This window comes from Chlorocebus sabaeus, chromosome 1 (assembly GCF_047675955.1).
Source record: "Chlorocebus sabaeus isolate Y175 chromosome 1, mChlSab1.0.hap1, whole genome shotgun sequence".
Classification (NCBI taxonomy): Eukaryota; Metazoa; Chordata; class Mammalia; order Primates; family Cercopithecidae; genus Chlorocebus; species Chlorocebus sabaeus.
In genome coordinates, this window is record NC_132904.1 from 30,682,925 (window position 1) to 30,696,119 (window position 13,195).

Consider the following 13,195-nt stretch of genomic DNA (forward strand, 5'->3'; position numbering starts at 1 on the left):
AAATGAGCCAATCCCCAGTGTATACCCACCAGGATTATCAATACTGCGTTTTCTCAAGTGCTGAGTTCTAAGGAGCATGAGGCAGGGGGATGAACCAAGATGCCACCTGATTAGACTTCATGATTTCCCGAATTCCCTCTTGGATTTCCCCTAGTGCAGCTAGGAGATGCCCTCTTAGAGATTTAGTAGCCACACGTGGTGCTTTGTCTTGGCTGTTGGCCACAATAAGGAAGAATGGCTGGCAAATCCACAGATTATCTTTTTGTTTACACTTCAGTCTCCAACACTGATGGTTGAAATAAAGGCTTTTCCTGCAATCAGAAGGACTGATATACAGAAGCATGTCTCTAAGCTTGCCTTCTAGCCCTGTAATATAAGAATTGTGAAATATAAAAATATTTGGGGGGAATTGGGCATTTCTGTTTAAGGGAACTCTTATAAACAGAGGGATAATTCATGAAGGGATTGTTGTTTCTTCCTAGATGACCCAAGTTCCCCCCATAGAATCCCAGCTTCCTACTCGAATGAGTCAACACTAGGCTCTTGAAAATTATACACCATTCTTTTGTGGTCAGAAACATGACTTGGTCCTTAACTGAAAACCTGGGTACACTATAGTAAGTTACTGATGTTCATCCATACTTTTAGTCACTCGGCAGACCTTTCTTCTTTTTTTTTTTTTTTTTTTTTTTGAGGCGGAGTCTCGCTCTGTCGCCCAGGCTGGAGTGCAGAGTGCAGTGGCCGGATCTCAGCTCACTGCAAGCTCCACCTCCCGGGTTCACGCCATTCTCCTGCCTCAGCCTCCCGAGTAGCTGGGACTACAGGCGCCTGCCACCTTGCCTGGCTAGTTTTTTGTATTTTTTAGTAGAGATGGGGTTTCACCATGTTAGCCAGGATGGTCTCGATCTCCTGACCTCGTGATCTGCCCGTCTCGGCCTCCCAAAGTGCTGGGATTACAGGCTTGAGCCACCACGCCCAGCCCAGCAGAACTTTCTTCTAATAATTTTTTTTTTTTTCAAGACAGGGTCTCTCTCTGTCTCCCAGGCTGCAATGGAGTGGTGCGATCATAGCTTACTGTAGCCTCCAACTCTTGGGCTCAAGCTATCTTCCTGCCTCAGCATCCCAAGTAGCTGGGACTACAGACATGTGCCACCAGGCCTGGCTTCAGTGAACATTTATTGAGGACCTGCCATGTGAGGCCCCAGACTGGGCATATTTTGGAGAACACAGAGATGAGGAAGTCATTGTTCCTGTCCTTAGAAGGAAGAGTCTGGTTAGGAAGATGAGATGCATTCATGGCTATTGCTGTAAAGGAGAGTTCTGAGTGATTTCAGACTAGGAAGATATTTCTTCTCTTTTTTTTTTTTTTTTTTTTTTGTGGGGCGGGGGTGCCGGGGACGGAGTCTCGCTCTGTCACCCTAGCTGGAGTGCAGTGGCATGATCTCGGCTCACTGTGATCTCTGCCTCGCAGGTTTAAGCAATTCTTCTGCCTCAGCTTCCCGAGTAGCTGGGACTACAGGCAAGCACCACCATGCCCCGCTAATTTTTGTATTTTTAGTAGAGATGGGGTTTTACCATATTGGCCAGTCTGGTCTCAAACTCCTGACCTTGTGATCCGCCCACCTCAGCCTAAAAAAGTGCTGGGGATTACAGGCATGAGCCACTGCACCCGGCCCTCCTTTTTTTTGGTGGGGGGAAGAGAATCTGGAAAGGCTTCTGAAGCAGGTGGCATTGGAATGGAGTCTTGAAAGATAAATAGGATCTAGACAAGCAGGGGTGAGAGCTGTTCATTCTCACGTGGAGATGGGAGCAGGCAGGGTGGGTTTGAGGTGCATGAGTGCTGGTGGTGTGTCCTGGTGACGGGGGTGAGCCAGGGTGGGAGATAGGGTGAGGTGAAGTTCTGGGAGGCCTTGAGGGCCAGAGATAGCGAGGCTTTACTGGCCTGTGGCCCTCCCCTTCATACGGATTGGTGCGCTCAGTGGACCAGTTACGTGGCTCAAACCCAGGAATAGTTTTGGAAGTGACAGAACCAGAACATTAGAATACCTTCCCAAAGGAAAGACCTTCAAGATCACTTCTGATTACAGAAAATCCCTGACTTGCGATGGTGCAACTTACAATTTTTCAGCTTTACAGTGGTGTGAAAGCGATATGCATTTAGTAGAAACTACTTAGAGTACCCACACAACCATTCTGTGTTTCACTGTCAGTGCAGTATTCAGTAGTTACACTGAGGTTCAACACTATTGTAAGATAGGTTTTGAGTTATATAATCTTGCCTAACTGTAGGCTAATGGAGGTGTTCAGAGCATGTTTAAGGTAGGCTGTTCAGTAGATGGGGTGTATTCAATGCATTTTCACTGAGGATATTTTCAACTTACAGTGGGTTTATTGGGAAGTAACCCCATCCCAAGTCAAGGAGCATTTACATTTTGTTGACTAGTTTTTAAAATAAAAGCATTCTTTGCCCTCAAGGAGAGAAACTTTTAGAATTCTGGAGATGACCTGAGCTTTTGGAGACCTGAGATAGGGGTTCTGAGGGCAACCCAGGATGACTCCCTGGAGGCGGCTTACTTCCTAGCTGAGGAGAGAGAATGGACATCTTTTTCCTGGCCAGAGCACTTAGCGGCATGTCAAGGGGAGAGACCGCAGTGACCGCACCGGCCGGACACTCCAAGAGCCCCGAGGGAGTTGGGATGGCTGGAGGCCTGGCCGCCTGCCCCTGGCTGCCTGCCCGCTCCCTGGCTTAGTTTGACAGGAAGGACAAGAGTGGCATCGGAAGGGGCTGGGAACAGGCAGGAGCTGGGAGGCTGACTTCTGGGCTGTCATCAGGGAGAACAGCATGAGTGAGGGGCAGGGTTCCAGGGCTGCCTTGTTCCTGTGACAGAGCAGGGAAAGAGCTCCGTCCATTCTGGGCAGAGCAAGTGGGTGTCCCACGAAGTCATGAAGCCACAGGCTGCCATCCGGGCCCCTCCGCGGCGGGGAGGTCTGTTGGAGGGCGAAGTGGTCTCCTGAGGGGGCTTCAACACGGAGCCTTGCCAGAGCTGGCAGAGGACAGAAACGCGCCCCCCGCCGCCCTGACTGAATCTGAGCCGCTGGCCGCGGGCAGGGGCGTGCGCCGTAGTCAGGGCCCAGCACAGGCTGTGCACGTGGCGTCCCCTGGTGGCACAGAGCGGGCCTCATGCGCGGCGCCCCGGGAGTTTGCAACTCTAAGCCTGCCACCGCCTCTCCTTGCTTTTGTGGGCTCTTAGTGATTCTCGGACCGGCTAGGACCATTCTTCTCAGTGGGACTTGAGGCCGCTACTCTTCTTTTTTTCTTGAGGCAGAGTCCCGCTGTGTCGCCCAGGCTGGAGTGCAGTGGCGCGATCTCAGCTCACTGCAAGCTCCGCCTCCTGGGTTCACGCCATTCTCCTGCCTCAGTCTCCCGAGTAGCTGGGACTACAGGCGCCCGCCTCCACGCCCGGCTAATTTTTTGTATTTTTAGTAGAGACGGGGTTTCACCGTGTTAGCCAGGATGATCTCGATCTCCTGACCTCGTGATCCACCCGCCTCGGGCCCTCAAAGTGCTGAGATTATAGGTGAGCCACTGCGCCTGGCCGAGGCCACTACTCTTCCCTGAGCACCAAACTGGGGACAACCGTGGCCTGGCACAGGAAGTGGTATCAGCCCACCTCAGCCTAGGTGCCAGGTGAGGAAGGAGTGGTCATTAATGTTGCACAACAGCGTAATTTGCGTCATCCCATTTGGCCTCATGACAGCCTCGATAAGGAGGTATCACATGCGTGCTGCAGATGGAGAAACAGACTGGAGTGTGCTTGTCAGAGGGTATGGTGACCTGACGCTGCTGGTGGCAGCCCTGGGTTTGGACCTGGGTCTGTGAGACTCTTAGCTGTGCAGCTTCTCCCCTCTGCAGAGAACACTTAGGGGCCCTGACTGAACTCTGGAGGGGACAAGGTCCCCAATTCCACACACTGGGGAACCGCTCCTTCCCTGGGCCACCTGAGGGCCCTCAGGTTCTGCTAATGGCCCATGACAGAAATTCCTTCTGTGCATTGCAGGTTCAGTCAGGGTCTCTGTGAGCAGGAGTAGGTCCCCTGCAAGGGGTGATCAGCCTCGGTGGCCGCCTGTGAGCATGTGTGTGCTTGAGGGGTCCCCTGCTGCCTTTCAGGGAGCACTCTCCCTAGGCTTGACCCTCTCTCTGCTGTCCCACAGGCCCTTCATGCTGCTGCCACCCCTCATGGAGTGGATGCGCGTGGCCATCACCTACGCAGAGCACCGCCGCAGCCTCACCGTGGACAGCGGCGACATCCGGCAGGCGGCCCGGCTGCTGCTGCCTGGTCTGGACTGTGAACCTCGGCAGCTCAAGTATGAACCAGGGAGGAGGGAGGACCCCGGCATCCACGTCCTGCCCCCAGTGGCTCCCCTCTGCTGGCTGCTTCCCCAGGTGGCTGGGAGGGGGTCAGAGAGCAGGGGCCGCAGCACATTTGAACTGCTCTAAGGGTGTCCTCTGCAAAGGCCAAGGCTGAGTATGGGAACAGATCTATTGTAGACCTTGGCTGCCATCTGGAAACGTCTCCTGCAGCTGCTGGTCTGCTACACAGAGGACACACACATTGGGAATGGGGCAGGAGAACCCACACATCTGACTCTGGGATACTTGGGGGCTGAGGGGCAGAAGTGGGCCCATTCTTTCCTCTGTTCCTGTCACTGACACCACATGGAGCCCTTCCTGGGTGCAGGTGCTGTGAGCCCTTCCTCTTTATGTGTATTATCTTAGTCCTCCTGACAAGTGTAGAGAAGAGGCAATCATGCCTATCTTACAGATGAAGAAGCTGAAGGTCAGAGGGGAACAGTAGCTTGCCCACAGATACTCAGCTAGCACTTTACTGTGTCCAGATTTGAACCCAGGTCCATACGGCCTTCAAGCCTGTGCTCCTAATTGCCTTCCCTAAGTGCCTCTCACAGTAGACTCATTTGCTGAGGAGCTTTTCTAGAGAAGCTTCCCTGGCCATCCTCGGGCCGTGAGAGCCTTTTATCTACTTTTTTATTTTTAAAAAAAAATTATTTTTTTGAGACAGAGTTTCGCTCTGTTGCCCAGGCTGGAGTGCAATGGCGCGATCTCAGCTCACTGCAACCTCTGCTTCCCGGGTTCAAGCGATTCTCCTGCCTCAGCCTCCCAAATAGCTGGGCTTACAGGCATGCACCATCACGTCTGGGTAATTTTATATTTTTAGTAGAGATGGGGTTTTACCATGTTGGTCAGGCTGGTCTCAAACTCCTGACCCCAGGTGATCCACCCACCTCCGCCTCCCAAAGTGCTGGGATTACAGGCATGAGCCACCGCACCCGGCCTTATATCTTTTTTTAACCCTCTGCCCAAACCCAGGTTATGGCCTCCTCTATCTTCATGCAGAAGGCCCAAACCCTATTCTAGGACATGAACTTTCTACATTTTGGCCCAGTCAAGTCTCCAGGCCAAAACTGCCAACTGGACGTCCGTGATGTGACCGCTATAACACAGGCATTATCTGTGACTTTCCATGTAGGTTGCATTGTTTGCAAATGGGAGTCTATGCCACTCTCTGCCATCTCTTTGGTACCTCTGGGCCTCACCAGGAAGCCTTAAAGAGAGAGAACACGGAGCTAAACACTAGAACCTGGCCACGGTGACCATTTATAGGCTGAGTGCAGCCTGCTCAATGCAAACAGTATACAACCAAGTGCTATGGCACGAGTCCGGGTGGGAGCTGCTTCCTGCTCGGGGCAGCCCCATAACAGATTGTTTTACATGAATCTTTGTTTTCTGCCAGTTGAAGCAACGAGGGCTCAGAATACTTACTTACTTATTGATCGATCGATCGATGGAGATGGAGTCTTGCTCTGTTGCCCAGGCTAGAGTGCAGTGGCACAATCTTGGCTCACTGCAACCTCCGCCTCCCGGGTTCAATTGATTCTCCTGCCTCAGCCTCCTGATTAGCTGGGATTACAGGCACATGCTACCATGCCTGGCTAATTTTTGTATTTTGAGTGGAGACGGGATTTCACCATGTTGACCAGGCTGGTCTTAAACTCCTGACTGACCTCAAGTGATTCACCTGCCTTGGCCTCCCAAAGTGCTGGTATTACAGGTGTGAGCCACTGCACCTGGCCCCCAAGCATTTTTTTAATGTACTTATAGAAAAGCAGAAATGTGTGCTCTTCATGTCACAGAACATGATGGGGACAGTAATTGCTGATCTGATCATAACCCCCGGCCCTTCTCCCCACCCATCCTCATCCTCACTCTACATGTAAGCCTCACGCATCTGTGTCACATCATTGAAAGTTGCTGTCTGCATACAGTCACATGCACCTTTGGGTCTCTTCTGGGCAGACCTGAACACTGTTTCAGTTCCTTCCGGAGGCTGGATGCCCGAGCAGCTACTGAAAAATTCAACCAGGACCTGGGTTTCCGCATGCTCAACTGTGGGAGGACGGACCTCATCAACCAAGCCATTGAGGCCTTGGGGCCAGATGGGGTTAACACCATGGATGACCAGGTACGTCCTGAGAGCTCCACTGAGACAGGCGCGAGGACCAGAGTTGGGAATTCTCAGCTCCCAGCCTTGGCGGCCTCTGTCTTAACCCTGAGACTTGCTCAGCTGTGTGCTTCGAAGAGGCGGGCTACCTCCCCATACCCTGCCTGCCCCCTGCCTGGTCACGTGGAGTGTCAGTCTGGAGACTTCTAGTACCCCTTGGAAAAACTTTGTCATGTGGCTTCCACTTCCCTGGCTGGACAGCTGGCCACTGTTTCAGGTGGTGCAAGGCTAGGAATGAGTTGAGGAGAGTGAGCTTCATCTCCAGCTAGGGACACACAGTCGCTAACCCTGTAGTATGGCCTATTGTGGGCCGACTACTACCATTTTAGTGGGGGAGACAGATAATAAGAAACACAGACGTGTAAAATGTAGAGGATGTTAATTTAAAGTGCTGAGGACTAAAATGAAGCATGCAAATGGGTAGGAAATGTTGGAGGTGATGTAGTTTTACATAGGCTTTAACTTGAGTTTCGCATCTGTTTTGTTTTTTACTTTTGCTGTGAACAGCTAACATTTATATAGCATTTGCTATGTTCGAGGCATTGTTCTAAGTGCTTCACATAGATTAACTCATTTCTTCTTGACAGCAGCCCTGTGATGGTGTTGGAGCACTATTATTTTCTCCACTGTATAGATGAGGAAATTGAGGGACAGAGAGGTTGCTTTACCTAAGGTCACACCACTAGTAAGGAGCAGAGCTGGGTGGAGAATCTGAGCAGCCAGACCCAGTCCCTCAACCACTATGGAATATCCTGTGTGTTTATTTGACACTGTACTGAGAGCACTTACCGAGCGCACAAGGGCGGTGTGGGGTCTGGAAGGCCACACAGAGCGTGGGGAGTTAGATGACAGTGGCGAGTTAAGGCAGCGTTCTCAGATGAGGTGACGGCGCAGTGCAGCGTGTGATGAAACTCCGGGCAGACCGTGAGGCCAGGGTGGACTCTGACAGATGGGACGGGCTGCCAGGGGAAGCTTCCTGCTGGAGGCGGTTGAGCCGAGCCTGGGGGAGGGCAGCATGGGGACGGAGCAGAGAGGAGTTGGGAAGGGATTCCAGGGAAAGGGACATAAGGAGCGTGGGGTGGGGCAGTCAGGGCGTGGTCCTGGGCTGGGGGTTGGGGAAGGACCACAGGCCCAGCGCTGGGCTTCCGGAGGGCAGTGGCAGGTGACAGGCTGCTGTGGGATCTCGTGGGAGCCTCTCCATCCACATAGGCTCCAGGGCCTTGTGGGAGCTTTTGTCCCAGTGGAGTCTTCCTTCTTGAACAGCACAGTGTGGAAGCTGTGGACTTTAGCTTCAGACCGACCTAGGATTTAGTGACTGTGTAAGAGCTGTAGCATCTTGAACAAGTTACTCTGCCTCCCCGAGGTGCTTCAGTTTCCTCCCCTCTAAGGTGGGGGATGATAGCACCTGCCACATAGGGTTAGGGGGAAGTCTGTATCCAGCACATAGTCAGCACTCAGCAAGTATTCATTCCGGTTTTATTGCCAATACGATGATTATTGTAGTTGTATTACTGTCGATACGATGACGATGCCTGAAATCTGCAGGCCAGCCTGGTTTTATTTGGCCTCTTTATATGTCTGGAGTGTGTGGGGACAGGGACAAGGGAAAAAGCAGTGTCTCCTCACAGAGCCCATCATTTGGTTTAAACTCCAAATTGTGTACAGATGTGTGGAGAAAAAAAAGTAAGTCGAGTCTGTCCACAGGAGATGAAACAAAGCCAGATTTTTATTCTGTGGTGTTGGCCTTTGTCTAAGTGCTCAATCCTGTTTGTTCCCTAAACCTTAGTATTTATAGAACAATCTGTGGGTAAACAGCCCTCTCACCCCATGATTAATCTCAGGCCATTGCTTTATCTCTGGCCACTAGGCAAGGATTTATGAGGTAAGGAGATCTTGTCTACACAAAAATATCCTAATAAATAACATCACGGGGCACCAGGCAAACACTTGCTGGGATCCAGCCGTGGAATAAACAGTTTGCACTGCCTTTGCTGTTGCCAGTCACAGAGGAGGATTTCCAGCCAGGGAGGCGGCCCCACCAACTGCCCACCTAACCCAGGGAGACAGTAGGACTCAGCTTGCAGGAATGCTCTGAATTGCTCAGTAGCAGAAGACACTGAAGTCAAATGCCTCCTTTACCATCTCGTGAGACAGCGCAAACTCGGGCTTCACAGCTTATGGAGGCCTGGGTCCTGCCCCGAGTTCAACCTCTCGCTAGTTGTGTGACTTTGGGCAGTTAATTCCCCTTCTCCACTCCTCAGTTGTAAAATGGGGAGAATGGGAATATTACGATAGTGGAGGGAGATGCTGCATGCTAATCACTAGCATGGTGATCTCCACGCACAGGGCCTGGGTGAGGCTGTATGGCATAGTAGCCGTGAGAGTGTTGTTGTGTTGTTGGTATTTTAGGTAGCTCTTAATCAAGGTGAGCTCATTCTGAACTAAGCACTTTATACATATTAATCCACACTCTACAACAACCCTTTGAGGGAGATAAGATACTGCTCTGGTTCCCCATTTACAGATGAAGAAACTGAGGCACAGAGAGGGCAAATGACTTGTACAAAGTTTACAGCTCCCCATGGCAGAGGAGGCCTTGGCACTGAGCCTGGCTGCACAGCCTGTGCGGGGCCCCGCTCCAGTGTCCTGCAGTCCTCCTGGCAATGCCCCCACTCACCTTCCCCATGCCCTATGCCCGGCAGCCCAGGAAGCACAAAGCCTGGGGGAGCACAGGATGCTCGGCTGCGGTGGCGGGGGGCCTGATCTGTGGTTTCTGGGGCAGAGGCCTGTGGGTATGTGGTGTTGTGTTCTGTTTGCAAACAGTTCAGCACGTGCATTTTATTTGCTCAGGGTATGACGCCGCTAATGTATGCCTGCGCTGCTGGGGACGAAGCGATGGTCCAGATGTTGATTGATGCCGGGGCAAACTTGGACATCCAGGTGAGGAAGCCCCACAGAGCTGCACCCAGGCCCTAGGCCAGCAAGGATCACTCCGAGGTCTCCAACAAACATGCTGGGCGTGATGTTTTGGGCAATTGAGTAGATGTGCAAGGCTGGAAAGACAAGATGCACAGAGGCCACCGTTAGCACAGGGAAGTCTCCTCAAGATTTGGGCTTTCTGTCTGAGAGGAAGTGGACTGAGGCAGGAGTTGAGTGGAGAGATGGACTGTGATTCTGTTTTCATGGTATCTTTCTCCTTTTACCAGCCTAATCTCCACCCATTCCTTCCATCCCCAAATACTTCTAGCTCTGCCTCCCTCTGAAGCATAAAGCACTCCCAATCTGCCCTCTTTTGTCCAGGGCAGACATTGCTAATTAAACACTTATCCTCTCTTTTTGAGCGTTGTCCACTTTGTGCTACAGGCAAACATTACCAATCGAATGTCAAAAGCACTTGTTAACTCCTGTTCACCATCCCTGCAGGGTACTCCCTTTACTCGGGTGCCCAGAAAACACAGATGATTTGTGGTATTTTCCAGGTTCCAAGCAACTCTCCCAGGCATCCTTCCATCCACCCCGACAGCCGGCACTGGACCTCACTGACATTTGCTGTGCTGCATGGACACATCTCTGTGGTCCAGGTGAGCTCCTGCCAGGTGAACACCATGCCCCCCAGCTTACCAGGTGAGCTGGGCCCCAAGCACGGCCCCAGCCTCAGCTTAGTGGGCAGGTGCCCTGAATGAGAGATCCCAAAGGCACTGCTTAAGGCCGGCTCACCTGATCAATCGGGCAGTGGCCCACCCGAGTTGCCTCAAGGAAAGGGGTTAGTGCAAGGACATGTGTAATTTTAGGAAACAAGACCCAGGTCCAGGCAGCATTAGGGTCCCGTCAATGCCCTCCCAGCATCTCTGTCTCTCTCGTGTTGGGCACACTGGGGGCTGTCCCAGCACCACTCAGCTTTCTTGCCTCCAGTCACCTTTCTGACCCTTCCCTTTTCTCCTTCCTTGTGAATTCCACCACAGGGCCAGCTCTATATCATGGGGTCTGTGCAATTCTGTCCCCTCCCTACTTCCTTAGGATTCAGATTGGCACAGCTCATCTGTCAAGCCAAGCCACAGGTTGCCCACCTCGGCCCAGGTAGCCGTGCTGGCGTGGGGACAGGTAGTGGTTCTAGAAGCAGAAGCTGTGGGCAGAGCAGCTCCCCATGCCAGCAGGAGCTCCAGCCACATGCACTTACTCCCAGGTCCTCAGATCGCTGGCATGCGCAGGGTTTCATGGCACCCCTTCCAGGGAGTTGGCATGACACCCTCGCTCCCCACTAGGTTGCAAGGCCTCTGACGGCAGGGATTGTGTCTGGCTGATTCATGGCCCTAGCCTACAGCAAGGACTCCGGGAGTGGCCATTACCCACTGGCCACCACATCCTGCCGCCTTTGCCTTATATGGACCAGAGCAAAATCCCAACCTCAGTTCAGACTGGGTCCACGGGGCTGTGCCCTGAACCTGCCTGAACCCGTGCCTAGTTTTGCCCCAGTGAGCAGGCCCCCACCTCCACTGCCTTGGCACTGGTGCAGGGAGTCGGGCCATGACTGATTTCTGACTGCTGTATCTCCAGTGATGGCTGTCCCCCATGCTACACAGTCCGGAGAGGTCAGCCCGAACTCCACTCCTGCTCTCCAGGCAAAGGGCAGTTGGGCTCCCCTAGGCTGCCATGCATGCTTGGAGGAAGGTTTGGTCTTTAGGAGCCTGGGAGGGCTGGAAGATTGCTCCCTCCAGAGCAGCTGGCCAGGGAAGGTGGAACGGGAGCTGAAAGTCACCAGTTGGAGTAATGCAGACCCTACCTCTGCCCCAAGGCAAAGCCAGGACCAGGTCATCTGGAACTGCCTGGTATCTGTTAACTCTGCCCCATCTGTCCCCTGTCAAAGCCGGCCCTTGCTAGCATGGGGAGAGGCCCTCTGCTGGCCTAGACTGGGACTTCCTGCTCCAGCCCCACCACCTGCTGTCCTGGGGTACCTGCTGTACCTCTCCGACGAGAAGCCTAAGGGAAGCAGGCCTCTCTTCCCATTCTGTGGATGAGGAAGACTGAGGCTCTGGGAATTGAAGTACCTGCCTGGGGTTACTCATTGGCCAGTGGCCAGCACTGACACCCTGCTCCTTCTGACTCCAGCACATGCTGCCACCCAGAGCCACAGTTTGCCCCATAGATTGGGGGCAGCATTTTCTGTGCTGCTCATCCACATGCATTCTCGGAAAAGTGGCTGCAGTCAGTTCACAGGACAGCATTTGAAAGACAGAAAAAGCTCAGAGGTCCTCACAGCTTAGGAGCTTGGTCCTGGGCCACAATAATGGAGTTGAAGATTCCAGAAACAGCCCTGAGGATAACCTGGAGTTTTAAAGTTCCAGCTCCTCAGCTGCTGGGGTGAACCGCATCTTGGTCACATGCCTGGAGAGAAGTAAAGGCCCTGTTCGCAAAGCACCCCGGCCCTTCCCAGGTGCTCCCTACCATGCTGAGCAGTGCCCTCCTCCTCTGTGCCCCTGGCAGTTGCTGCTGGACGCTGGTGCCCATGTGGAGGGCTCGGCAGTGAACGGCGGTGAGGACAGCTACGCGGAGACGCCCCTGCAGCTGGCCTCTGCGGCAGGTAGGCACCTGCTACCCGGAGGCTCTGTCTACCCTTCCCTGTAGTGCCCCCCAGCCTGGCCAGGCGTGTAGCTGGACGTGCAGGGGTCTCTGTAGCACACATAGACCCTGTGCGGGAGCCTTAAAACCCCTTCTCTGGGCCACTGGGGGGCTTCCCCTGGCCCTACCCATCAGTTTCTGTTGGGCTCAGCATCTGACAGGACCCAGCAGGGCCGGGAGGCCCTTCCCTCTGGACACCCAGCGAGGGGGCACAGGGGCAGGGCACAGCCAGCCTTCTTCCTCTCCCTCCACTTCATCCGCCAAATGCAGATGAGCGTGGGGTTTACTGATTTATTCCAGCATTCAGAGCTGCGAGAATCCCGCTCTCCCTTCCGTTTCGCCTCAGCTGCCCTGGCAGCCACCGTCTCAGTGTCCTCCGTGCTGCCCGCTTTCTCTTTCAGGGAACTACGAGCTGGTCAGTTTGCTGCTGAGCCGAGGCGCTGACCCCCTCCTCAGCATGCTCGAGGCCCACGGCATGGGTTCCTCCCTCCATGAGGACATGAACTGCTTCAGCCACTCAGCTGCCCACGGCCACAGGTACCTGCCCGGGATTCCCACCCTGTGTGACATGAGGGCACTGAAATAAGCTCACAGGAGCCTCAGTTTCCCCGATGGGAGCAGAAGAGCTAGGCCCAGAGACCTTTCCCAAAACAGGGGGCCTGTGTGCTCATAAACCAGAAACATGGGGGAGTTTAGCACAGGGGCCAGAGATGGGGGAGGACCCACAGCTGGTTCCTGGCAGACCTGGGACTGAAGCCTGGGCCTCCCGATGCCAAGGGCAGACCGTCCCGTTTCCCAGAGAGACGCCACTCTGCGGCTGCCAGAGCCCACTCAGGACCACGCGGCTTCCCATGCCTGCTGGTGGTCCTCCAGTGCCCAAGCGGCCTTGGGCGTCCAAACAGCACATGGCTGAGCTGTGCAGAGGCTCCTGGTGCAAAATTGCACCCTACCCCAGGTACAGATGGTAGAGCTTGCTTTGTGGGGACCAGGCCTGCCCAGGG

The 13,195-nt window shown here is 53.7% G+C and overlaps 1 protein-coding gene across 1 annotated transcript in view; it reads left to right on the forward strand.

Annotated features, from left to right (window-relative positions):
• ABTB2 (ankyrin repeat and BTB domain containing 2) overlaps positions 1-13,195 on the forward strand; it is a 208,727-nt gene that overhangs the window by 182,198 nt on the left and 13,334 nt on the right. The window contains 6 exon segments of the mRNA XM_073017415.1: positions 4,213-4,365; positions 6,374-6,539; positions 9,429-9,518; positions 10,058-10,159; positions 12,060-12,156; positions 12,596-12,731. Coding sequence (XP_072873516.1) covers positions 4,213-4,365; positions 6,374-6,539; positions 9,429-9,518; positions 10,058-10,159; positions 12,060-12,156; positions 12,596-12,731 — 744 coding nt within the window.